At 44.8% G+C, this 27,006-nt stretch overlaps 1 protein-coding gene across 5 annotated transcripts in view; it reads right to left on the bottom strand.

Moving 5' to 3' along the window:
- DAPK2 (death associated protein kinase 2) overlaps positions 1-27,006 on the bottom strand; it is a 63,425-nt gene that overhangs the window by 20,121 nt on the left and 16,298 nt on the right. For all 5 annotated transcript variants that reach the window (XM_083586751.1, XM_083586752.1, XM_083586750.1 and 2 more), the window contains 3 exons: positions 22,002-22,100; positions 2,067-2,288; positions 355-493 (listed from right to left, as the gene is read on the bottom strand). In XM_083586751.1, the coding sequence (XP_083442877.1) occupies positions 355-493; positions 2,067-2,288; positions 22,002-22,078 (438 nt within the window). In that variant the 5' untranslated portion in view covers positions 22,079-22,100. The remainder of the gene's footprint in view (positions 1-354; positions 494-2,066; positions 2,289-22,001; positions 22,101-27,006) is intronic.

Raw genomic sequence — 27,006 nt, forward strand, 5'->3', positions numbered from 1 at the left:
AAAGGCTGAGGGCTGACTGGGAGTTGTAGCCCCCAAAATATGGAGGGCACCAGGCAGCTGAAAGCTGGTCTACAGTCAGCTGCCAACAGGGTTGCCAACTTGGGCCCCAGATTATGGGTGCCCAGGGGCACATGTGACATAATGTGACGTCATGATGTCATGTTGCGCTGTGACGTCATGACATCACATTACATCACATGTGTTGCAGAGGTGCCTGGGAACCCTGGAAGTCCTGTCCAAGGCCCTAAGGTCTAGCATCCACAACAAAAATTTTGTGGGTGCCCGGTCCCCCAGTGCCCCCTAGAGCTGGCATCAGTGGCTGCCAAGCCCATTCTGCCTGACTTCCCTGCTTACCTTTAAATCAAAATGGGCTATTTTCTTGTCGTGCAAGTAGCTGACACCATCTAGGATCTGCTTAATGAACTGTGTGGCTTCCTCTTCACTCAGCGACTCCTTCTGGGCCAGGAAATCAAAAAGTTCTCCTCCAGACACACTACAAAGCCGACAAGAAAGTATTGTGATAGCTGCATTAACAGCAAAAGGATGCAGATTCATCGTACTATTTTGCTCCCGGTTCCCTGGATTAGTCTAATTGATGTTTCTCACAAATTACTACTGCTGTTTGTTGAACAGAGCATTCATCCTCAAATCTTTGCACAAAGCTTATGAGGTGGTTAGACTGTATCCAATCTTTATTTTTATTTTGCAAAGTCTCTGGTCCTTATTGAGCATTTGTTCCAATTTGTTTAAGCAGTGATTATATGATAATGAGCACTAATCCTGCATTCTTCCTGATTTACTTGCTGAGTGTTTATGCATAATCTGGTTAATCATTCATTCACCCCATATTTTTCAATGCATTTGCCCATCACTTTCCAAACTGCAAAAAGTCCATTTTAAAAAAATAAGATTTGTTGCCCTAGGGCAATGCAGCATTTTAATCTGCTTTAAATGTACAATCCTAACATTCTGGTAGGCTCTTGAATCCCTCTCACAAATTGCTGGCAGTCTGGATGCACCCCTAGGGAGTCAACAGCTGTCCTTTGCGGATAAGGCTAAGGGGAAGATTTACAACACTCTTCTTCTTTTTTTGTTGCTTTGTCCCATAGTTAAATATATATTGATATACGGTACTACATATGCATATCACTTATGCATTTATTTATACTACATATGCATATCACTTATGCATTTATTTACTTTATAATCCTCACCTTCTATCCCATATGGGACCTTTCTGGAAATGAATGGTCAATGGCATCGGCCGCATAATAAAACCTTTAAGGATCTAACTTTCTTAAAATCCAATTTGATTTATGTCTTACGCTGCAAGTGTTTCCTATTGCAGCTCAATTCTTGATTTAGAATAGATGAACAAACTGATTTTATAGCCCCTGTGGTCCAGGAACCTGGACATAAGTTAAATAATGAAGCAGTTTACTGCCCTGAATAATGAGCCAGGAATGGGGTGTGTATGAGATTCATTCATACACCAACACCGATATATATGAACTTTGCCTTTGCACTTATTCAAAATCCAACGTGCCACCAAAGCTGGTCACTGAACCTTGAAATTCTGAAGGACAGCTAACATGCTGCACACAAGTTCTCCACAAGGTGGCCCTCAGCACCAACACAGTTTTCTACCGAAAATCCCAAGACTCTTAGACCTCTAGTGGGGGGAAACAAGAACAGAAGAGTCCAATCCCAATTGTGGTTTTAAGGGCTAGACGGCCTGGAATTCTGCACTTGATGGGCTCAAATTTTGCACACAAACAAAGGAATAGACGGAGCTGACTGGATTGCTTTGCAATTATTCAAATAATTTGCACACTTTCTCTCTCTCTCTTATTAAGCATAATTTAGTCTGGTTTTACTCTTCACAGGGAAACCCTTACTCTCTGCCCACAATATTTTATGCAGCTCCCCAGTGGGCTTCTGATATTTCAACTAATATTGCTTACACATATTCTAGCTTATCTTAAGAACTAGAAACTTTATCTATTCATTTGTTTTAAAAGTGCATTCCTGTGCATTTCAGCACATACGCAGCCTCTCCTACTCACAGCTCGAGGATAAGGACCACATCAGTCTTGTTCTCATACACGTCATGCAGCTTGATTATATTGGCGTGAAGGATCTGCTGCAGGATGTTGACCTCCCTTTCGATCTCCTCTCGCCGGACTCCACGGCGGCTGGCACGGCTCTGTCGTTTCTTGATAAATTTGGCGGCGTACTCCACCCCCGTGACCTTCTCCCGGCATTTCTTCACGATAGCAAACTGGCCGCTGCAAAGAAGAAAGAGGAGCTGAAGGCAATTCTCCCACACCAGGAAAACTGGCGATCCTTTGGGAAGTCAGGAGTGGGTGCAGGAGACGGGTTCAAATTCCTGGAGTAGCCCCACTTGTGGTTACAGACACAATGAAGATAGTTGGATGCCAAGCTAATATGCTAAAATGCATTAAAATGTCAACTGAGCCCTAATAATAATAATAGTAGTAGTAATAATAATAATAATAATAATAATAATAATAATAATAATAATAATTTATTATTTATACCCCACCCACTCTGGGCAGCTTCCAACACAGTAATAATAATAATAATAATAAATAATAAATTTTATTTATATCCCGCCCTCCCCAGCCGAAGCTGGGCTCAGGGCGGCTAACAACAGTAAAACAATACAAAAGTACAACAGTAGTCTGTTAAACATTAAAAGCTTCCCTAAAGAGGGCTGCCTTCAGATGTCTTCTAAAAGTCTGGTAGTTGTTTTTCTCTTTGACATCTGGTGGGAGGGCGTTCCACAGGGCAGGTGCCACTACCGAGAAGGCCCTCTGCCTGGTTCCCTGTAACTTGGCTTCTCACAGTGAGGGCACCGCTAGAAGGCCCTCGGCGCTGGACCTCAGTGTCCGGGCAGAACGATGGGGGTGGAGACGCTCCTTCAGGTCTACTGGACCGAGGCCGTTTAGGGCTTTAAAGGTCAGCACCAACACTTTGAATTGTGCTCGGAAGCGTACTGGGAGCCAGTGTTGGTCTTTCAAGACCAGTGTTATGTGGTCTCGGCGGCCGCTCCCAGTCACCAGTCTAGCTGCCGCATTCTGGATTAGTTGCAGTTTCTGGGTCACCTTCAAAGGTAGCCCCACGTAGAGCGCATTGCAGTAGTCCAAGCGGGAGATAACTAGACATAAGAATGTAAGAAGAGCCTTGCTGGATCAGGCAATGGCCCAACTAGTTCAGCATCCTGTTCTCACAGCAGTCAACCAGATATCCCAGTAGGAAACCCGGAAGCAGGACCTGAACACAAGAGCCCTCTGCCCTCCTGTGAGTTCCAGCAACTGGTATTCAAGCATCACTGCCTCTGAGCCTGGAGGCAGAGCACCCAAAGCAAAGCACCAGGCAAAGATTTAAAGCTTTGAGTCTGCTTTCGATAATGCTTATTTGGTTGTCTATAAAAAGAAATCTTAGCATAAAAAGGGTTTTCTTAGCTCAGAGTTTCAGGGCTCCAAGAAGTTAGCCTTGGGTTAATGTACCTTTTGGCTCTAGGCAAACTTATTTTTTTAAAAAAATAAATAAATCTCCCAGGCTTTTAAAGTATTAACTTGTAAACTGTCCAGATTTGCTATGCAATTCTGGCTAGTTTTTGCTATTACGTTTGCATTATTTATTACACTATATAGAAATTTATAAAACCTTCACAAACAAATGAAAAATCTTTATGAAATCCTGATATGGCGGGAGGGGGAGACCTCCTAATACAATTTTTTTAAAAACTGATTGCAGAGTTATGAAGTCTACAAACGCAATTTTTAAAAAACCTTAAAAGTTACAGGAGGGATTATCCCACCTCCCTGTCAAATGCCTTTATTTACTGCAAATGTTTTAGCACGCTACAAACTTTTACAACTTGAGACTATTCTTAAATGTCAGCTGGCCTGACCTGACCGCAGCTGCTGCATTTCAAGGTTATTCTTCAACCACCAATTTTAGTATTTCCTCCATAGCTCAGAAAAAGGAAACAAGCTCTGCATCCTCTAGTATTTTCGTGTGATGGAAGCCCCCTCAGATCCAGGTATGAAGTAATTAGTTAGCAGAGGAAGGAAGCAGAGAATTCCACATAAAGTACAGTGTGGATGAGATCACTTTGCCGCTTCCTGTCTTCCTCTCGTACATTCAACACAAGGTATGATTTGAATGCAGAGCAGGTGTTGGAGGAGAGAGAGAGAGATGGCCTTCTCACGATTTCCAGGCAATAAACCCAAGACAGGCGAGGAAAAGAGGCCTAATTCACATGATGCTTTACAGCAGACTTTCCCAAAACTGGCGCCCTCCAAATGTTTTGGACTACACCTCCCATCAGACCCAGCTTGGGGAAGGCCGATTATTATTTTGCATTTATAGAGCACAAAACACATTGAATGTTGCACTGGAGAGATACCGACTCCTCCTTGACTGGGAAGTCAAGGAGGAGGAGGTCACTTGCATCAATGATAAAGTGGTCACAAGACTTTGGATAAGTTATATCAATGTCCCAACGGGAAAATCTCTGGAAGAAGAATTGGAAATTTACTACAGTACCTGTTACACCATCAGGGAGAACTTCCTAAAAATGCAACAGCAATGGTATCTAACACCTCAGAAACTAGCCAAAATGTATAAAGGAGTAAAAAGTAACTGCTGGAGATGTGGAGTACAACAAGGATCCTTTTATCATGTATGGTGGCAATGCAATAAAATCAAAACGTTCTGGGTGGATATCCACTTAGAACTCAAAAAGATGTTAAGAATCTCCTTTAACTTCAAGCCAGAGGCAAACTTACTGGGTATTATTGATACGGACGTTCCTAAAAAAAAATAATGATATTTTTCTCTATGTAACGGTGGCAGCGAGGGTTCTTATAGCTACAATGTGGAACAGTGAAAAAGTTCCCTCAAGACAAGAGTGGGTCAAAAAAATGATTGACTATGCTGAATTAGACAGCCTATCCGAAAAATTAAAGAACAAACCAAGAAAAGAATTCATTTCAAAATGGGAAGTATTTAAAATATATTTGAAAATTAATAATACTGACTTAAAATCCATAGCGGCATTTGAATAATTCCAGCAATATCGTTCACTAGTTATATGACGTAACATATTTTGAATTGATTTGAGATGACAGTAATAACATGTATTGGCAACAAAGAACGGTAATTTGATTTATGTAGTAGATGGGAAGTCAGGTTTAAAAAGAAGAGGCCATTACAGTATATGGATTATGAAATTTATATTAATTCTCTATGTAAGGCGCGACTGATGGTTTATTTTGTCCTTTTTGTTATGTGTTGAGCAAATAAAATAAAATAAAAATTAAAAAGGGGGGAAAAGAATGTTGCATTGGAGAGTAACATAAGCAAAACAGAGGGGCCCAGATGATCTTACAATCTAAATGTTCACAGTGGGGAAGAAAACTGCAATGGGGCATAGATGCAGCGGAGATATGTGTCCTTAGATTTTGTTTCATTTGAGGTTGGGGACACGGGTTTGAAGCCAAAGGCTTTGTGAAAGGTGTAGCAGGTACCATGGAGGGAGAATGCAGGACCGGGCAGCTCTGTGAAAGAGTCATGGCACTGTGTGCCGGAGGAGGAGCAGTAGCAGGGCAGTCAATGAGCTCCACCTGCTCTGAGAAGGAAATAAAGAGGCTTCCAAGCTTTACTACTGCTTTACTACTGTTTATGATCCAGCGCACTAGCCTTCAACTGGTGGTGGTAGGGTGTGGGGACCCACAAGTAGGCCTGTGGCCTGGTGCAAGGTAGGTCGCAACAGGAGCATTACTATCACATTAATATGTGGTAAAAGATCACGAAATGGGTCTAATAATAATAATAATAATAATAATAATAATAATAATAATAATAATAATTTATTTGTACCCTGCCGATCTGGCTGGGTTTCCCCAGCCACTCTGGGTGGCTTCCAACAAAGATTAAAAATACATTAAAATGGATGTTTGGGTCAAAAGCAGGTCCTGGCTCTGAAAAAAAGGTGGAAGATACTTGACCTAGAGAAAGTTAGGGGATGGGTCAACACAGCTTCCTGCATTATGGGACACTGTGGGTGAAAGTACCAGGATAGGGGTGGGAGGGGGGGGGTGTCACGACAATTATTTACCACTCCACTACAGGGAAGAGGCCAGCCTGGAGAAAGAATTTGAAGAAAGATATAACTGTGCTTAATTGATTGATTGTTACTTATTTATTATGCATTTATATCCCATCTTTGCTCCCGACAGCTCACAGTGGTATGTGTGGTTCTTCGCCCTGCCTTTTTCCCCTTTTTAAAAAAATTCTCACAGCAATCCTGTGAGGTTGCACCACAGAAGCAATTCTGCGACAGTTTCAGGTGAATGGATGCAGCGAAATATGAAGGGTTTCCTCCTTTTGCATCCGTAACTCGACTCACAGGCAGACATTCTACATGTTGTTTGGAATAATCCACATATTCAGATCTGCAGGTAGAAAATCTGCTCATCAAGAAGATGAAGCAGCCTGAGGAGAGCTTTCTCCAAGTTCAGGGAATGGTTTTTTTTGTCCTCCTCCTGTCACCTAGTGCCAGCAGGGGCTGTACCATTCAGGATGCAGAAAATCCTCCCTAGGGCACCTCTCAACAGAATCCCATTCAGAATTCCAGACTGATTAAAATTACACGGTTTTGTTTACACAGCAGAACCTCTGAGCTATAAACTTTCCCTCTGTCATTAAACACATTACATGTATAGTAATTACAGTATATGTATGCAGAGGGCATATATTATGTGGCATATCCTGCAATTAAATGCCATATTTCCCAATGTAATACTAAGAGTATTACATAATTAACAGAGAGACCACAGCCAAAGTCAGGTCTAAAGTCTCTCACACGTCCATAAAAGCCCAGAAATCCAGAGATAAGGCTCACACTTGACCTTCACATGGCCTGGAATGCCTTAGGATTGCGGTACGGACCCTCAACCACTAATTTTAGTTCTGTGATTGCTAGCCTGATCTACACACAAAGATGGGTTATAATCTGCAGTGTCATTCCAGACCATTTCATCGAGCGCTGGGGGATTATGGACCAGGCGAAGGATCTGCCTATACATTTTGGGATCTGGGTATTTAAAGAATTGTCTGATTCCATACAAATGTGTCCAATTGCCAAGATCTTCCACTGAGGTTCTTCCCTGGGTAACTCCATTCTCCAGCTTTAGGAACACATGAAATTTCCTTACATCAATTCAGACTGTGTGGATAATGTTATTATATGGTTTAGGCACTAGGTGGCAGTGGACCTAAGCGTATCTGGGTGGAGTTGGGTTTTCAGTGCTGTACTGTTCTTCTTGGAGACAACAAAGTTCTTCTTTAGCTTTCCAACACGGCAAAGGGTTGTGGGAAACAAAATCTAAGATTTGTTTTTAAGATTGAGGTAGGCTTGATGTTTGGTGTGAATCTGAAATCGTCATTTGATGCCAAATTGTCAACTAGGGGCACTGCTTCGAAGTATCACCCACATCTCCCAGCTGGCTGGATAATGTGGCAGAGCAGCTCCACCTGAAACCAACACACCTGGCTTAGCCTATTCCTCAGTCTATGGATGAAGCCAGAATACTTGAGAGGTATTAGTATGGTAATATTACAACTGCAACAGACGATTCCAAGAATTTCTGTGTTTGATAAGGTGCTTCCATAGGACTTTGGAACTTGCAGGAATTTTGTTCCCTTCCGTATCTTCAATTTTGTTTAAGGATGAGACAGGAATTTGATCCCCACATTTGTTTGTGCAGCAGAAGAAATGTTGGACTCCAGTGTGGGAAGCCCACTCAGCTATGATCCCTCACGTGGCTCTTCTGGGACAGACCACAACTTCTCAGTCTAGCTAGTGCAGCTGCACAGACCTGCCTCCGAGTGTAACAGGACTCAGAAAAACATTCATCCATACACACTGCGAGGAGTCTTGTAAAATGTCAAGGCCGCAGCGGCACTATGGATTTAATGTACAGTAGTATCATACCACTTTAAACACTTGTGGCTTCCTAAAAAGATTCCTGGGAAATTCCTGTAGTTTGTTAAGGGTGCTAAGAGCAGTTAGGACATACAATTCTGGGGAAGAGAGACTGGTTGTTAAACCATTTTGAGAACTGTAGCTCTGCAAAGCAAACAGAGGTCTCCTTAACAACTCCCGGCACCCTTAGCAAACCACAATTATTTGGGAGAAGCCATAACTGTTCAAAGTGGCATGATACTACTTTAAATGTATAGTGCTGATGGGGCCTAAGTCTCTGCTATCATTTTTTATGTGTTTAATTAATTATTTGCATTTCCTTTTGCATATGAGTGTAAATCAGCATTAATTTGACATTTTGCATCAGTGTAGTGAACTTTATTATCACTTTTATTTCTGTCCATTTTTATATGTATCTATATATGTGTGTATGCATGTACAACTTTTCTAGTTTTTCATCTTGGAATTTATTGGACTATATGAATCATAAAAAGAAACAAACGTTAACAATAAATCATAAACGAGTAATGTATGGATGTGTGAGGGTGAAGACTAAGCTATTTTATAGTTTAACAGACTTCTACAAGTAAAGGAAGGCATTCAGTCCTTTTCCTGTGCAAATATTTACCTTGTACATGATTGCTTTTTGAATTATTCTTGTGAAAGGTTCTGTTCAAATGTAATTGTTGGACTCCAACTCCCATCAACCCCAGCTAACAGGCAGTCAGTGGTCAGGAATGATGGGTGTTGAAGTCCAACAATATCTGAAAGTCCATCCTTGCCCTCCTGCACCCACAGTTAGTTCAGCTATATCCTGGGGGAGAAAGTTTGAGACACCCACATACCCAACTCAGCTGATTTGTTGGGCTTCTCTCAGAGAACATGCTTATTTCTTTGGCATGCGCAGGATCAACAAACAGTGCCTAAGAAGATGACAGCATCATCCCTGTTGTGAAGTACGTGGTCCTGCTTTGGACCTCACCTTTGCACAAGCCCCCAAATCATAGCAGGACAGAGGAAGGAGTGGAGCTGCCTGGAAGATTCCCCTGACACCAAACAGCATCCTGGTTTAATGAATTTCAGAAGCAGCTGCTCAAAGTGAAGAGACGAGAGGGAAGGCGGGAGTGTGTGCATTTGCAGGTCAATCCTTAAAGAACTTGTCAAATTATTCTCAGCTTGGAAGCTGATAAAATGTGATGCGCAGGGCAGGAACTTTGGGAATTTTCTTCTCATGGGCCCTCCTCCCTCTTCGCTTGCAGATAAATGGACAAAGGGCATGTTCAGCTGCTCCACCACAAGCTGGGGGGGGGGGCGGGGACGGGACTCACCAACCTCCATTTAGTGATCTAAAAAGACAGCTACCAGGCACTCACCATCTGCAATGTAATCTTTATTTCTTGCTGGTGATCTTTCGCTGGTGATCTCAGCAAAATGCCCAAGGGGCAAACAAATAAATATTCTGGTTACTCACTCACACACTAGAAAACTGCCCTGCTCATCTTCACTGCTTTCCCTCCTAGTCCTGGAGACAGAGCACAGTCAAACTAGGCTACTGGCTGAACTCTAACTGGGACAAGACCAAACAGAAGCAAGCAGGCTGTTTGGACACTCAAGGTGGCTGAGGAAGTAGAAACGGAGGGTGAAGCATCCAATATATACAGGTCCAGCACTGGAGCAGCATGGAAAGGTTTGGGGAAGGAGAGAGAGCAGGCTCTGTGTAATGCTTACTCTGAAAGCAATACGTCCACCTCCATAACCTGGCTTCCTGGACAGAGTGCACTTTCTCCATCTAACTGAGGCAAAAATAGCAAGTCTGTAGAAAAACACATCATGAGCAGAAGCACACTGATCCACAATCAAGGGTGGGGGGAAGGGAGTGGCTTTCAGGAGTGGCTTCAGCTCCCCTCTTCATCTGGACTTTAGGAAGCAGAAATGCTGAGCATGTGAACATTGTGGGATATTAGCAGCCAAACCCAACAAATGCATATTATGGCTACTTAGCATGAGAAGGGGCTAATACCGCAGAGCTGAGACAACAACGTTGACCCAAGAGAAGTCCTTAAGTCACAGCCCAGATGCAACAAAAATGGCCGCCTAACCCTGACGCTCTGAAGAAAGCCATCAATCAACAATGCCTGTACAACTCTATAATGCCACAACATCCAAGAACCACCACACCAAAACACCGAACCACAACATCCCCCCACTTCAAAAATACACAGACTAGGCCACCAAGACAATTGAAATGGCACCAACCAAGGAGATGGCGAATGACAAAGAGATCGCAACATCCTCCATGATGACAACTGCCCAACATCAAAAAGGGACCTGAGGGAAATTGAACTGAGAATAGCAGAACTTTTGAAGAAAACAGTGACTCCCCTGAAGACAATAATCAGCGACCTGACCTCCAAAGTGGAAACCCTCACTGTCACCATCTCCACTCTAGGAAAAGAAAACCAGATGCAACTAAAACAAATAGAGCAACTCTGAGAGGAAAACACATGTCTGAAAAACAAATTAGCTGATACGGACAACCGCAAAGAAAGAGAAAGCATGGAAGTGAGAATTAAACTAGCAGGCCTAGAAGACTGCAGCAGACGCTGCAACATCCGCTTCCGCAATTTCCCTGAGAAACTCATGTAAAAACACGCTGATTCCCAGACCGTCCGCGGGCTGGATTTAGAAGGCGATTGGGCTGGATCCGGCCCCCGGGCCTTAGATTGCCAACCCATGAACTAAAACAACAGCCCCCACCCCAATACAACAACCAGCAAACAGGCTAAAATCTGACAAATAACTAACATAATGGTGGTGCCAGAGCATGCCACTACTCACATCCCTACCTTATACCTCAACAAACCAATAATGCTATTAATGATACTGACAACATTGTTTATAAATCTTGTGCCACAAAGGCACTTGACACGGCTCACTGACTGACCCCTATCGCAAGTGAAAGGGGGGGTGGCCTGTTCTCAAAAAAGGCCCTCCATGCCCGCTGAGACACAGGACCAACCGGCTGGGAGCCAAATGGTCCAAGCTACTCCAAACAAACACCTATATAACTACATATAGGTGACCCTCTATAACCTACAGCCCAATCCTCAGCCCATCTCTAACTCTAACCCCCTTTCCCCCACCCACCACATTATATGTCAGCACAACACACTGGGTTCGATAGACAATACAAGGTGAGAGACACAGGGCAACCCAGACGGGTTGGCAGGGAATCATCCTATAAGGTAGATAAGTGAGATGGCGAGCTTAAAAGCAATTACACTAAATGTGAGGGGCTTAGGAAGCCCTATCAAAAGAAAACACATCACCTCGTACATAAACACCATGAAAACACACATTGCCTTCCTACAGGAAATACACAACCCGCGCAAAGGAAGCAAACTCCTGAGCGAACCCCGCTTCAGTCAACAATGGGTGGTACCTGGCTCAGGAAAGGCCCATGGAGTAGCCATAGTACTCAGTAGAGACCTACCTTATAAAGCCACAACGGTGCAAAAAGACAAAAGAGGCAGATTTGTTTTCGCCAAAGGGATACTAGATGGCAAAACTAAACTGACAATTGGCTTCATATATGCTCCAAACAAGAAGACACTAAACAATCTCCTTTCCTTCTCCAAAGGGAAAGCAACCCTAGGAGGTGACCTCAACCTAAATATGAGAGGCACCTCCCTGAAGACATGCATCCTACAACCCCCTGGGCAACCTTCCTCAGAGGGACAACTAGAGACTCTTACAAACTACTGAAAATGCTAAGAAATGGAGGCCTTTATGGTATCTGGGAAGAAAAGAACCCAGGAGACACCAGCCACACATTCCAGTCTAGATGCCACAGCACAATATCCAGACTGGACAGTATTCTGCTCACACAAGGCCTGATTCCCCTGGTAGAAACAGCAAACATTAGTAACATTAAAATCACAGACCATGCCCCAGTAGAAGTTACCCTCAAAATAGGAGTGGAAACAGAAACTGCCCCATCATGGTCCTTCAGCCCCATCCTATCACAACCAACTAGCTAGAAAGTGTCTCTTGAAAACTCTCCAAAACTAATTTAAGGACAATGATGTGGGCAACATAACAACCCCCCTCCTTGGGGACACAATGAAAGTAGTCACCAGAGGAGCCTTCATCAAGGAGACAGCATCCCTTAAAAAAGAAACCTCCTCAAAAATTGGTAAATTAGCACAATAAATTATGACCCTCTATACACTATAAACAAACAGGAGCCAAAAAACTCCTTAAACTCAAAAAAGAAGGGAAATTGACTCTCTAGAAATCAATAAAACAATGATTAACATCCTATACGCTAAACAACACTTTTACGAATAAGGAGGGAAGAACTCCAGACTATCAGCAAACAGATACAGGAAAAAATCACTCAAAACAAGAATACACCAGGTCACACCTTTATTCCCAGTCTTTCTACTATTACAAACTGGAAAAATGCTCATCTCAGCCTCCTGCACATGAGGTTGCCAACTTTTTAACCAGCCCTTGCAGCTGTGCCTTTAACAGCAAAACACATAGATCAACGAAATTGGCTTTTAGTGGTACTTGTGCTTGATGGTTCTATTGTATGATGGCATAAATTTGCTGTATCCTGCTCTTAGTACAAGCAGAATAAAAATAAATGTTCAGCATCATGCGTGCACACACAGAGGGAGCTGCAGAGCACAGCCGCAGAAGTCACTTGAAAAGTTGGCAGCCCAAGCTATTTAGACGTTCAGCTACAGTGTCACAGCCTGCCTTGCTCTGGCTTCTGAAGGAGAATATGCCACTAAACTACTAAGCTGGTAGTAATAAACGAATACTCAAAGATGAAGCTGTGGAGCAGCATGTAAGGCAGAACTTTCCAAACTGTGTGTGTGTGACACATTAGTGTGTCGGCTGCAGTGTGTAGGTCGCACAAACACTCCTCACCCTCCTCCTGGGTCTGGAAAGGGGTTAGCTTAACCTCTGGTTTGCTAGTGTCACGAAATGATGCATGTCTAAAGATTGTGTCACCAACATGAGAAGTTTGGAAAGCTCTGGTGTAAGGAAAACCAGCCCAGCTTAAGGTATTCCTAAAAGGAACAGAGTGGGGCCCTGCCTTCCTGAGCATTCCCTGGTCAATGAGGGCTGTTGGAGGACACGAGCTTGTCACTGCAGCTGTCAGGAGCAAGGTGTCAGGAGCAGGTCAGCAATAAATCACACAGCATCAATGAGGTTAACTCTTTATTCAAGGAAATGAGTTCGACTCAGGAGGCCAGGCTTAGTGAGCACAGCAACTCGCCCTGATAGAACTTGCTGCTATGATGCAGTTGCCCAAGTCTACACATCCTTTGGGTCCTTCCCAAGCAATTGGAGACTCTATTGTCTTATCTCTCTTTGCTCCTCCCTCTTCATACCTTTTAGGGTTCTAGAAGACTAGGGGGACGAGGAGCTGGTCTCAGCAGGAAGGGGAGACCCCCATGGCTTCTTCAGCAGCCTGCTTCATCTCTGTCTCTTGACCCCCCCTTCCTCTCTAGCCTCCACTTCTGCCTCTGATTCTGGACTGCCCTCTGCCACAGCCTCTACCTGATCACTAAACCATGTTACCTCTCCAGCTTCTGACACCTCCTCCTCCCAGTCTGCTCCCTCTTCTCCCTCTGATCACTCGCTGTCATCCCACCGCCCCTCCCTGGGCTCTGGGCCTTCTTCCCTTGGGGGTTCCCCAGCTGGTGCCTCCCATCGCTCCTCTGGACCCAGCCAGTCCATGATAGCAGCTGTAATGCACACACACACACTCCTAAAGTGGCCTGCCATGTCATCTGCACACACCCCTCCCACCTGCTGTGTTCACTTCAAGTACCGGCTCCAAGCAACAACAGATTTGTGCCCTCTGACTGAGAAAGTGAGTGTGTGGAAAGTGCAGCCTGCTAACAGCTGCCTTTTAGAGACAGACTAGGTGACACCTCCCTCCCCGGTGGCCACTGGTTTTTGTTGTTGTTTGGGGTTTTCCTCAGCAAAGCCAGAGTTAATTTCCTCTTGTCCCGTGGTAGTTCCTGTTTCACTGCATAGCTTTCCTAAAGATAGAAAGGGAGCCAGAGCAATTATGCCTGGAATGACAAGCAGCTGCCTTTGACGCCACACAGATACAAGGGGGGTGCAGCTCTGTGTGTGTGTGTGTGTGTGTGTGTGTGTGACATTTAAGTCCTGGAGAAAACTGGAAAGCGGCTGCCGCTTGGAAGCGGGTGGCAGAATTTAAAGGGGTGGCTGGTGCCAAGGGGGGGGTGGTTCCCCTGAGGTGCAAACAAGAAGCTTCAGAAAGGTGGTTTCTATTGCAGCTGGAGGGGCAAAGAAGGAGTTGTGCCCCCACCCCACCCCTCCAGTCCCAAGGGCACTCAGAGGCTTTGCTACATCTTCTGTATCCATTCAAGCAGAATATTTACATTAATTTAAATTATTTAGGAGGCTTCTGTCCCGCCCTTAATTAATAGATTCCAGGGTGGGGTTCAGTACACCATTATAAAAGACTAGCTACTATAAAAAGAAGTTCAAACAATCAAAAGACATCATACAACAAAAGGGCACCAAAGGGGCCTCAGACACCCTGCCCCCTGGTGACCACCATTCAAAACCAAACCAAACTAAGTGTTCATTTTTTTTACTTGCTTTCCCCCCTTTTTGTTTTTTGGTGGTAGTGGGGGGCTTGTCTGATTGTGTCTGTTTTATTCATTCGGGAGTGTGTAGAAGTGTTTTCTCTGTTTGGGGGAAACAGGAGGTTCTGAGCACCACTAGTTTTTTTCTCTGGTGAAATGGGTATTTTGTACCACCTATGACCATTTCTTAAAGTTTCCGAAAGTGCCCTCTGGCCCAAAAGGTTAATGAAGGCAACTAAGATAACAAGGAGCCTGGAGAACTGTTAGAACGGCAGGGCCGGCTATGGATCATCCAACAGAATAAAATCTTATGACCTGGAAAGGGCCTGGGCAAACAGATACATTTTTGCTCAGCGCCAAATGCTATAAGTGGGACTGCACTCATGTCATTCATGACAGCCCTGACTATTTTATCAAACAGTTCAGTCCCCCAGAGCCTTTGGCCCAAGATATCACAGGCGCGCTGAACTATTTCTAAAAGCAGGAGTCATTCAGAGGATCATAGACCCACCACGGAGGTGGGAGGAGAAGCTAGTGCTTCTGGTAGATCATGACACTGAGGAGGGGGCCTTCCGTTCAGTCCTACTGAAAGCAATGTTTTCAGTTTGCTCACTTGTGGCACCATTCTTTTAAGCCCTGCAAGGCTCAGAAGGCTGCTTGGAGGAACTGTCCGTTCCTTCCCTCCTCTCCTGATGTGGCTTCTGAGCAGACAGGGAGCTAAAATAAATGACCAAAAGATCAACCATTTCCATAGGGACAGGCAACAATTGCTTTCCTTTGTTGTGATGATGCTACTGCCCGGAGGCACGGCACACTTGCAAGTGACCTCGAACAGCGCTGCCCATTCTGTGTCTCAAAGGCTGCCTTTCCTTTCAACAAAAACGCTTCTGTGACAAAAACAGCCCCACCCAGCACCTGTGGGGCAGGAAAACAGCTCCCATGAGGGCTGATGGATGTGGAAGGACATTTTTTTGCTGAAAGGTCCAGGCAACAGTGTGGATTCCAATTGTTATTATTTTTTAAGATACAAATGTGGAAGTGCAAAACATTCAGCTTGCCCTAGCAACACGATGGATAATGCTCCCCGCACACTGTCCTCCATCAGAGAACCCTTCTACCCAGAGACATGACCATTTTCAAAAAGCGCTTCTACAGATTTGTTCTCTGCAATAAATGCTGATTCAATGAAACCTTTGGGCCAGTATCCTTTTGCCCTTGCCTCTCCCATGAATATCACACCCTGCCAATCCGCTCAGCCTCAGCCACAGATGCTTCCTCAATATGAGACAGATTTTTCTTGACTGTGGATGACTGACTAGCTATTGAGAGGAGGGACTTGAAGTCTTATCCTGTGGAATGTCAGCTGTTTCAAAACCCTAGTTTGAAGGTCTGGCACAAACCATACTTGGTTGGCTTGGGTGAAATGGCAGATTAGGTTTCCATGGAAGTGGAAGTAGCTCATAAAAGCAGTGCACACAAATGGGATGGTGGAAAAGCATATGAGCACAGGACAGCCAGAAATGCCAAATCAGCTTGTGTGGAATCGCATTGACTCACATCCATCCCAGGCCCACTTTTTTTTTATTGTCAAGAGCAGGGATATTGTCATTTTTCGCTCATGCTGTTCTGCAAGGGAGGGGGGAGGCCAAATGCAGCTCATCAAGCTTATCAGGCCCTCAGGATTCCCTTCAGAATCACGCCCTCACTGGTCCTGCTCCACAGCCTCCTAAACTGCACTTGCATGACTGCAAATGCGTCACTGAACCGTGACAATGTCTGCTGAAGGGGACATCTGAAGGCAGCCCTGTATAGGGAAGCTTCTTAAGGTTTAATGTTTTACTATGTCTTTATATATTCTGGAAGCCACCAAGAGTGGCTGGGGCAACCCAGTCAGATGGGCGGGGTACAAATAAATTATTATCATCCTGCATGCCTGGAGTGTAAGTGTTTGAACTTTTGCATGGCTGGAATGTAGCCTACTGGGCAAAGGTGAGGAGTCACACAACTGATGCTCCACCCACTTTTACTTTTGGCCCCGCCCACCATTGGCCTGCGGTCCCTGTGGGAGGGAGCCCATGAGGGAGTGCAGCCCTTGGGCTGAAAAGTGTTCCCCACCCCCTGCTGTAAAGCTTTGTGTTTGTTGGCAATCATTTGAATGAATTCTTCATCCAAGCAAAGGACCCATAAAGTCGAGCTGTGATTGTACATTTCACAGTAACTTTCTCTCGCTGCTTTCACATTCTCTGATCCCCAGCAGGGAAACTGTGCTCTAACATGGCCTCATGCCTTATCTTCCCTCAGTCAGTTCCTCCCTTCAGCAATATGTCACACTTATCTCCACTTTTGGTTTGCCAGGTCAATATTTACCCAACAATCTCACTTGTGCGTGTATTACACATCGCTGGTCAAAGTTTCATTCGCTCCCCTTCAACAGCACTGAAGATCACCAAGTTGATTTATATTACTATCCAAAGAGTGAAGCCACCCAAAAGGGATCCCAGTCAATTCGGCATCAGTTACTGTGTGGGAGCAGGAGAAGAAGGAACCTGGTGTTTTCCAAATGTGGATGGACTACAGTTCTCATCATCTCCAAGCATTGCCCAGGCTGGCTGATGGGAACTGGAATACAACAACTTCTGGAGATTCACATGTTTTCCAAGTCAGCTCTGCACCATCCAAGATCCAGCAAATCCAGCAATCAGAAGCACTGAATTAGAATACGATTTCCACACACAAAGGTTTTGCTTTACTGCAGATGTACCGCAGTTGGGATGATATCCCCATCTACGCATGGCGTGGCTCATTAGGCTGAAAATAGGGATCTCATTTTAGTTACAGGTGAACGCCTAGTTGAGAGATATGAAGATCATGTACTGCAGAGAACAACTTATTACTTAATATGGGACTCCTGGCTGAACAGGCGTGAGAAAACTTAAACACAGATAATAAATGCCCTGCATGATGCATTAATCTTGTTGTAAAGTAATTATGTTTTGTGTATTAACTTGGAAAATATGTAGAGTAAAACAACAACATCTCCTTCTCTTATTACATATTATTAATCACTTCTAACTGATAACAGCACTATGCAGCAATTTAGTTATGTATTACATATCTGAATATGCAATGTATGTATTATCTACCAGGTCCCGATCCACACAGGTGCTTCCTTTTCTCTCAAACAGCCTCACAGGCAGCTAGCTGGGTACATTGGCTGAAGCTCCTGTCTCACTCACTGTCCCCCTCTGCTCCCAAGGCCTGTGCAAGCCCAGAGTCCCCCATGCAAGGCACACAGTCCATTAACTCTCTACTGAAAATAAGTAGGTTTCGGGACAGTCAGTATCTAGATGGGAACTCCCATGTTTTATTATGTTTTTATATTCTACTGGAAGCTGCCCAGAGTGGTTGGGGAAACCCAGACAGATGGGTGGGGTTATTATCATCATCATCATCATCATCATCACCATCACCATCCTGAGCTCCATTGTAGAAGAAAGATGGGCTACAAATTAATTATACAAGTAAATTAATCTCTCTCTCTCTCTCTCTCTCTCTCTCTCTCTCTGTGTGTGTGTGTGTGTGTGTGTGTGAGAGAGAGAGAGAGAGAGAGAGAGAGAGAGAGAGAGAGAGAGAGAGAGAGGGGTGTCCCATTACAATTTACCAACTCAGGCGCCAAAATGTCTGAACTGGCCATGGAGCAAGTTTTGTCCTGTAATAGGATTTCTGCTTTTCAGAGCTAAGGGAACATCAATTTGTCAAACATAGGGCACAGTGCTTATGACAGCAACTGACACACCCTCCCTTTTATCACAAACAACTCGTCAGCAAAAGCTTAACCCCCCAAAAGTATTACAGAACCTCTGGGTGTCTGCCACTGGCATGGCTGCCAAATAAGGACTTCTAGGTAGACGGGACTTGATGACGGGGCTGGAGGATGATTTTAGATCCCAAGGCATTAGTCGTGTCCAGAGCTGACAAATCATGTCAAGCTCCCAGGCACAAGCACCAGTCATTTCAATGCTGCTGCTGCTACTGCCGCTATTCACAACCCTCCTGACTTTTCATTCCAGACACTGTAAAAATCAGCTATCAGCTACTCAGAGAAGTTGTCAATATTTACAAAATATTAGTGCAATGGCAAAAGCAATTATTCCATAAACATTGGGCCTCAAGAAGCCATGCCACTGGAATATTTTTTTATTTACTGCCTGAGTGGCAAAAGAGGATGCTTTGATTCCTCTTTCTGCTGCTTTATAGGACATCAGAAAAGCCCTGAATTAGCTGGATCAGGGCCAAGAGAATCCATCTAACCTCGCAGGACTCAAGTCCAAAACATTTGAAGAGCACCAGGTTGACAAAGGCTGCTGCTGAAATGGAACGAGAATCAAATTTTTATTGTTGTTTATTGCTTTAGACATTTTTAGAAAACTTGTTGTAAAAAATCATATTATTGGAAAGAAATTAATTATGGCTCATGCACCTTCCAAATCAAATTAAGGCAATCATCTCTCCTGGCTAGCCCTCTGCTTTGGCGGGGAGTGCATACTTTTATTTAATTAAGTTTATTGTGCTTAAATGAGCAGATTCTACAACAGTTTAATTGACAACCACCACCTTGGGTGCTTTTAGCAGAAAACTCAGAAGCAAAAAAGCAAAAAAATAAGCCATTTCATTTTTGATAGGCTGATTCACTTGGCTGAATCAGATGCTGACAGACATCTCAGCAAGATTACAAGCTGAAAGAGCACTTCCTGCCACAGCTTCAGCAGGGATGTCCTGTGCGAAATACATGGCTGAGAGGATGAAGCTTAGAGGGACCAGGATCTGATCGAGGGCTGGCCTGGAACATGAAGCTGCCACAGGCAGAGAAGCATCAGAACAACTCCTGCCCCCTGCCCAAGATCTCAGGGCTCACTTGCCCAGAGTAGTAGCAGTAGCAGTAGTAGTAGCAGCAGCAGCAGCAGCAGTAGTAGTAATACAGAATCAATGACAGAGAAGCTGCTTCTGTGACCTGGCATCTTGGCCATCATCAGCCCCAGTTAAACCAACTGGCCACAGGGTCACATCCACATCTGTTCTCTTGGTTGCACAAACCACAGGATTTCAACCTTTTGGAGTCCACGGTTCGCTTGACCAACTACATTTTTTCTGCAGCACTCCTGTGGGGCTCAGGAGCCCAGTTATGTCACCCATTTTTGAACACCCTCCCTTGTGGAGTGTTTCCACCCTCCCTTGTGGAGAGTCATCTCTCCCATCCCCTCTCCTTGGGAGTTATCCCAGCAGCCACTGCTGCTGCCCCCCCCCAAGAGAAGTGCCTTCTCACAATGCCCCACAGGGGCCTGGCAGAGGATGCCCCCGTCCTTAGTAGCCCGACGGTGACTGGCCCAAGGTGAATGTGAAGCCAGCACCTTATTCACCTTGGGAGGCAGCAGTGACATCAGCGGGCACTGCTGGGTCTGCATGGCGGAAGGGCTCCCCTTTGGCACCAGGCACTCAACTCCCAGGCAGGCCTTGCATACAGCAAGCACAAGAAAGGCCAGTGCAGCACCCGCTTGCCTGCCTGGCCTCCCACTTGTCTGTCCATTCCCAACAGCAAGGGCTGGCTTGCTTGCCTCCCTCGCCCGCTTGCTTGCTTCCTCCAAGCCCGCCTCAGCTCCTGGCAACCAGCACCCCCTGGTATCATTCGCTTGGGGATCTTGTAGCCAGGGCTGCTGCAAGAAAAAGCTGCACAAGCCTTTGCGAGGCAGAGATGCAAGAGGCATCAGAGGAGAGAAGGAAGGAAAGAGAGACAGAGGCCAGTGTTGACTGTGGCACCCCGACCATCATTCAAGGCACCCCAGGGTTCCACGGCACACTGGTTTGAAACCACTGGCATAGAGCTATAAACATCTCCACCCACACCAGAGCAGTGTCAAATTTTTTTTTTAAGGAATCTTCTTGCAGCGGTGTCTTGGGGGAGACAGGGGAAAATAACTGAAGGCCACATCAGCCCCCCCCCCCCCCGCCGCCCCAAAGTGAGGTATCAGCATCCCTGATGCAAGCTTAGTAGGGAGGAGCCATGTCACGTCTATACAGCAGCCAACACATAACTGGACTAAAGTAAATCTTTAATAAGCAGCATTGAAAAGGAAAGCTGCAGCCCCTCCCTTCCTGCAAATGGCGGCAGATCAGTAGGGTAGCAGTTTAGTTCTGCCTGTAGAACAACAAGATGCAGCGGGTTTTTATAATCCCTGACAACTGTTTTACCAAAAACCTGTTTTGTTCCGTGCAAGTGATGCATATTCTGAAGGTATCTTGACATAAGTCTCCTTAACCACCAGACACACCTGTCAGCACCTTGAATAGTTTCAGATGCAGAGTGAAAAGGCTGTGACCTGACAACAACGTAAAACAATCTTGTTTACAGAACTGAAAGTATGAATGAAGCAAGCGACTGCTTGCCTCGGTCACGCCCTGTACCCTCACAGCGCGTCTTAAGGTGGGCCTTTGTGACTGGGTCCCTGCGCATCAGGGGAGGAAACATGGGGCTAGTTCACACAGGCATTCCCTACTGCTTGAGGCCAAAGTTATATCACAGGTTGTGAATGAGAGATGGGAAACCAAAGAGCCAGAATTCCAGTCCCCTCAAATGTAGTTGATTCAGTGGAGTGCATTCCCACAGGTGAGATATCAAGCGATACCTCTTGTCCCACAGAGTTTGCTTGTTGGGACCCAAAGATTCTTAAATTATGACTAATTTACTCTACGTTTATGCATTCATATTCTGCCATGCTCAAGTCTACTTCAGAAGATAAAGCCACCACAAACCTTGATGAAATATGTCTGACCATGGCTTCAGAGAAAAGCTAGGCAGACTAATATCAGTTCATTCATCCTGACTTTTTAAACAGGTAAGCAGGAGTGAACGGGAGCTTCCACACACCTGGCCCCATACAGATAGCAGGCAGTGGGTCCCTGATGCAGAATAGGACTGCAGCAGGGGGCAAAGGGTTGAAGCCCCCTCCCCTTCACACCATGGCCCCAACCCAATTTGTTCTCTCTCTCTCTCTCTCTCTCTCTCTCTCTCTCTCTCACACACACACACACACCCTCCATGTGACTAAAGTAACATATTCTTTGGCCCTCATGCATAAACCAACTGGTGTTTAACCAGAAGTTGAAATGGAGTACACCTCTATGCAATGTATTTTACTGAAACTGCCACAAACTTTGTCTAATGTTAGAACAGCACAGTTTGCATCTGTTTGTGAACATTCCATGACATCGCAGCAGTGCAGCCAATGGCTAAGGGAGCTCGCATGTGACATTTGCACAGAGTAGTAGGAAAAGTTCAGGCTTACCTTCCTAGCTCTTCGCCAATTTCATAAATGTCCTCTACTTTCTGTTGTTTAAACACAGACATGCCTGGACTCCTCATTGATGTACACTGGTTAATTTAGCTGGGAAACGAAATAGAAACAGTCAGAGAACAGCTCTGTATACGTACTGTGGTCAAAGACTGCTAACCACAATTTCTAAGAAAAGAATGATTATGCACTACATTGCCCACAGTGGCCCCCCAAAAAATTTCCAGTCAAAAAGATGTTGCAACATATAACCAGAATCAAAGCACAGTATTGTATACCAGTTAATTAAAATGCCTTTTACACACACACACACACACACAGAGTTTTCTAGATCTTGTGTAGAAAAAAGGGTAAAGGATCCCTGACAGTTAAGTCCAGTCGCAAACGACGCTGGGGTTGTGATGCTCATCTTGCTTTACTGGCCAAGGGAGCCGGAGTTTGTCCGCAAACAGTTTTTCCGGGTCATGTGGCCAGCATGATTAAGCCGCTTCTGGCAAAGCCAGAGCAGCACACAGAAACGCGAGTACATTCCCGCCAGAGCGGTACCTATTTATCTACTTGCACTGCGTACTTTCGAACTTCTAGGTTGGCAGGAGCTGGGACTGAGCAACGGGAGCTCACCCTGTCGTGGGGATTCGAACCACCAACCTTCTGACTGGCAAGCCTTAGGCTCAGTGGTTTAGACCACAGCGCCATTGTAGCTCAATTAGACAGAGTTCATGATCTATCAGCTGTTCATTCCTAGGTTGTTTCATTTCAGTAGTTAAAGATCTCAGGGTTTTGAGGAAAGGCTGGGCTGGGCCTTCCTTGCACCTTGAGGGTGTGCAATTGAGTGGTTTATCTGGTTGCATGCCATCCCAATCTCTAAGCAGGGGTTCCAGGCACTTACCCGGGTTCCTGTTTCCTTTTGGAAGGAGGCACAACAGAGACTGTAGTGTCTTTATGATATAGGGTTTGTTTACACATATATACAACCTGAGCCTACAATGGAGGGGCTCACAGCATCAAGCCCCCCAAAAGGTCCTGCTTCTCGTACAGCCCCAGCTTTGGATTCCAGCAGAAATCTGGCTCTCCAGCATGCCTGGCTCTCTGTCTGACTTCCCAGCTGGCAGCTTTTGCATCTGGCTTCCAGCTCACATAACTCCACTCTGAACTCTGACCTTTTGTCTTTCTAACTGGCCAGAGAGGGAAGCCCACCCATTTGTCCTCTGGCACAGAGCCACTCCCTTTGTTCCCTTAAGGACTCAAATTTAGCAGACCATTACCAGGCAGGGCTGGCTATTCCAGCAACTGAATCCATGCTGGATCCAGGCATTCAGCCTCACCCCTCTTCCCCACCCCACCCCAGCTCATAACAAGATCATTCTTATGAAATAAATAAATAAATTGCAGCCACAGTTCCTTTTGCAGAAATACTCTCAGGACCACATCATGTTTAGATGGATAGATCAGCGGGAAAGTGCCTCCACTTTTGCAAGGCATTGTTCTGCAACAGATGCTGCTGCCACCAACACACCTTTGGGCTTGGCTTCCTCATTAGGGAAAGGTGTGGATCTTTAAAAGTTGGGGGCCGGGCAGAGAACGCCTCTGAAAGAATGTACCACATCATCCTGGAAGGGAATATATCTTTTTTTAAAAACAAGAGAGTGGTTTTATAAGCCTCCTGGGAAGTTGGCTGATTGCTCTGTTGACTCACTTCTCTAGGGCTTGTTGGAGGAGAATGAAAGGATTCCCGTTTGTCATATTTGCATAAACCTCACACATAACAATGCTTAGCATTTATATAATGTGTCTTGGTTTTTTGAGTCAGATTATTCCACTTCTGTGCCAATTTTGGGTTGCAAGAATACACATAGGCGGGAGTTGTTTGTGATGGGCTGCTGCACCACCGTGGAGCTCCCTCCTCTTAGGGTCACTACAAAGACTTGTCTAATCAGCTGGGCTTCTGGTAACTGGGGGAAGGCTTTTCACTGGGGGGGGGAGTCTTCGCATGTCTGGATTAAAATTTTGATATGCATTTTCATATTGTGACCCACCACAAGTTCCAGGAATTGAAGAAGTCTAAATAAAAATAAACTAAGGATTGTATCCAGCATTAGTCATAAATGAAACTGAAATTATTAATCAACATGGTTAAGTTAGGTCCATTAATTTTAACCAAATCAGCCTGAGTAGAACATAGCTGGGTTCTGTGCACCTTTTGGATCACTGCATTGTACAATGCAACCACATAAGAACTAGGAACTTAACTAAAACAAGGGTCTTGTTTTTCCGAGAAAAGCACAAGCAGCCAGGGAATATGGAGCACACAAAACACGAAGTCTTAGGTTCCCAGTCCATAATCTATAAAGTGGCCATTTGCCCGACTTTGGAGACGACAGTCCTCTATTTGAAAGGCTGTCAATGAACAGTTCTCTGTTTGAAAGGGTTTTACATAAGGAAGGCAGGGAAAGCCTTGCAGTGGCCCCTCCTTGGACAGCAGACTAAGTAGGTCCCTAATGCCTAATGTCTTCTCCACGAGGGTGAGATGGATTGTATGTCTATTTTAAATTATAGCAATTACCGTATTTTTCGCTCTATAGGATGCACTGGACCATAGGAGGGAGAGAATAGGGGGGGAAATCTCCCCCTCTCTGCTCAGCGCCCCTTCAGCAAAGCGGCAGGAGAAACGGAGCCCCTGCCATTTCTCCTCCCGCTTCGCTGAAGGGGCGCTGTGCAGCTCTCCCTCTCTGCTGAAGCCAGGAGAGTCTTGCTCTCCCGGCTTCAGCAAAAGGAACCCAAAGCCTTCGGAGAGCAGCGCGAGTTCCCGAAGGCTTTGCGCTCCAAAGGCTTCAGGCGGCTATCCCTGAAGCCTGGAGAGCGAGAGGGGTCGGTGTGCACCGACCCTTCTCGCTCTCCAGGCTTCAGCGAAAGCAACGCGAAGCCTCCGGAGTGCGGAGGGAGCGCTCCCTCTACGCTTCAGAGGCTTCGCGTTGCTATCGCTGAAGCCAAGGAGCCTGCATTTGCTCCATAGGATGCACACACATTTCCCCTTAATTTTTGGAGGGGGAAAAGTGTGTCCTATAGAGCGAAAAATACCGTACTTCTAAATTCGCATCTACGCATATAAATTAACATATGCAAATTTATGCAGTGATGTATTTCCCCATTTTTGGCCACATGTAAATCTATTCAGCAGTATTTTTCAAAGCTGATGAGGCTCATTTCCAGGAAGAGAGCGCCATCAGCTCAGGCACTGTTCAAATCCACTTCCTTTCCCAAGGACTTTATAATCTAATATCTAACCCTTGATATAGCTATGCTTCCCTTGGCTATAAAAAAGCAACTGCGAACATTCTTTATTGCTCTCTCTCGCCACATAATCCTCCCCAACAGAATATTGAAGATTTTAGCCAGGATCTGCTCTCATTCACCTGACACCCCCCAAACAGTTCAGATTGGACAAAGTAAGTTTCTAAGGCTGCAGCCCTATGCCAAGTTACCTGGGAGTGAGCCCAACTGGATTCAATGGAATGTATTTCTGAATAAGCCTATATAGTATTGCATGGGATTCATTGCACAGGATTGCATTGTAAGGAAGTGCAACGATGCTTTGTTTTTGACTCCTTTGGAATCAAATTTCTCATGGGAGAAATGAACTTGCTTAAAGGGAATTATTTACAATAGGAATAGGATATTATGACCCTTATATCTATATCTCAAAAAATATCAGACACAGAAAATGAAAAGAGCAATATGTTTTAATGCAGGCATGTCCAACAGGTAGATCGTGATCTACCGGTAGATCACTGGACGCCTGTGGTAGATCACTGACTCCTCCCAAAAAAGCTCAACAAGATTGCCCCCCTGCACCCCTAAAAAGCAGGGCTTTCCTTCTCCCTAAAAAAAGCTCAACACTCTCAGTCTCTTGGGAGTTGGCCACCCCTGTTTTAGTGGACTGACAATACAAAATCTTCCAGACGCAGAGGGTTATTTATACCAGATATCTTCAACCTTTTCAGACTCAGGACCCACGTTTAACCCAAACATGCACTGAGGGACCCATTTCTTAAGCATTTACCATATATTTGCATGGTGGTAGCGCTCCTGTTGCAACCCACCTTGGATCAGGCTGTGACCCACTAGTTGAAGACCGATTTATACCACCTAATGGGAATAAATCCAGGACCTAATTTTCTCAGCCTCGCTTGCCCAATCTGCAAAATGGGAGTGGTTTCATAGCCCAGTCTTACCCAATCTAACACCCTCCAGATGCTTTGGAGTGGACTAAACTCCCATGAGCCCAATCAGTCAATGTGGGAGTCTATGGGAGTTTTATTCCCAAACATTGTGAAGGCTGTACCCACTTTATAAAACTGTTTTAAGGATTATGGTCTGAGATGCAGAAGGTCACATCTGCCCATAAATGTAGACGTTAGCTTTGGAAGCACAATCCTATACATCTCTTCGCAGAAGTAAGCTCCACTGAGTTCAGTGAGGATTATTTCCATGTACAGGACTGCAGCTGAAAATGTTTTTTTTCAGAATTTTCAAAATGTTTTGTCAGAGCTGGGTGAGATTCTGGCAGCTAGGGCAACAAGGAGTCCTGTGGCACCTGAAAAACTAACACACTGATTACAGCAGAAGCTTGACCCCATTTTGTCAGACAAAGTGGGCTCAAGTCCAGGAAAGTTTGTGCAATGGTAGATTTATGTTGTTTTAGCCTAAAACAAGTAACCACATAAGCTAAGTGGGAGGGAATTGCATCCCCAATAAATGCTTATTTAATTTTTAATACTTGTTAAGTCTCTCCTCTGCAAGAATATTCAGAGTACTGTAAAGCATTGAATATATCTGTTGAAAATAAAAATATGTTTTCAAACAACAATAAACTATCAATTATTATTATTATTTAAATCTAAACTTTCCCCATTAGATGTGGCCATCTCTTTCTCATTCTCTCTCTCTTATTAAAAATGTATTTTACTAAGATTTAGATGTTTATTAAGATAAACACCAG

Source organism: Podarcis filfolensis, assembly GCF_964270895.1.
Source record: "Podarcis filfolensis genome assembly, chromosome: 14".
In the NCBI taxonomy this organism is placed as follows: Eukaryota; Metazoa; Chordata; class Lepidosauria; order Squamata; family Lacertidae; genus Podarcis; species Podarcis filfolensis.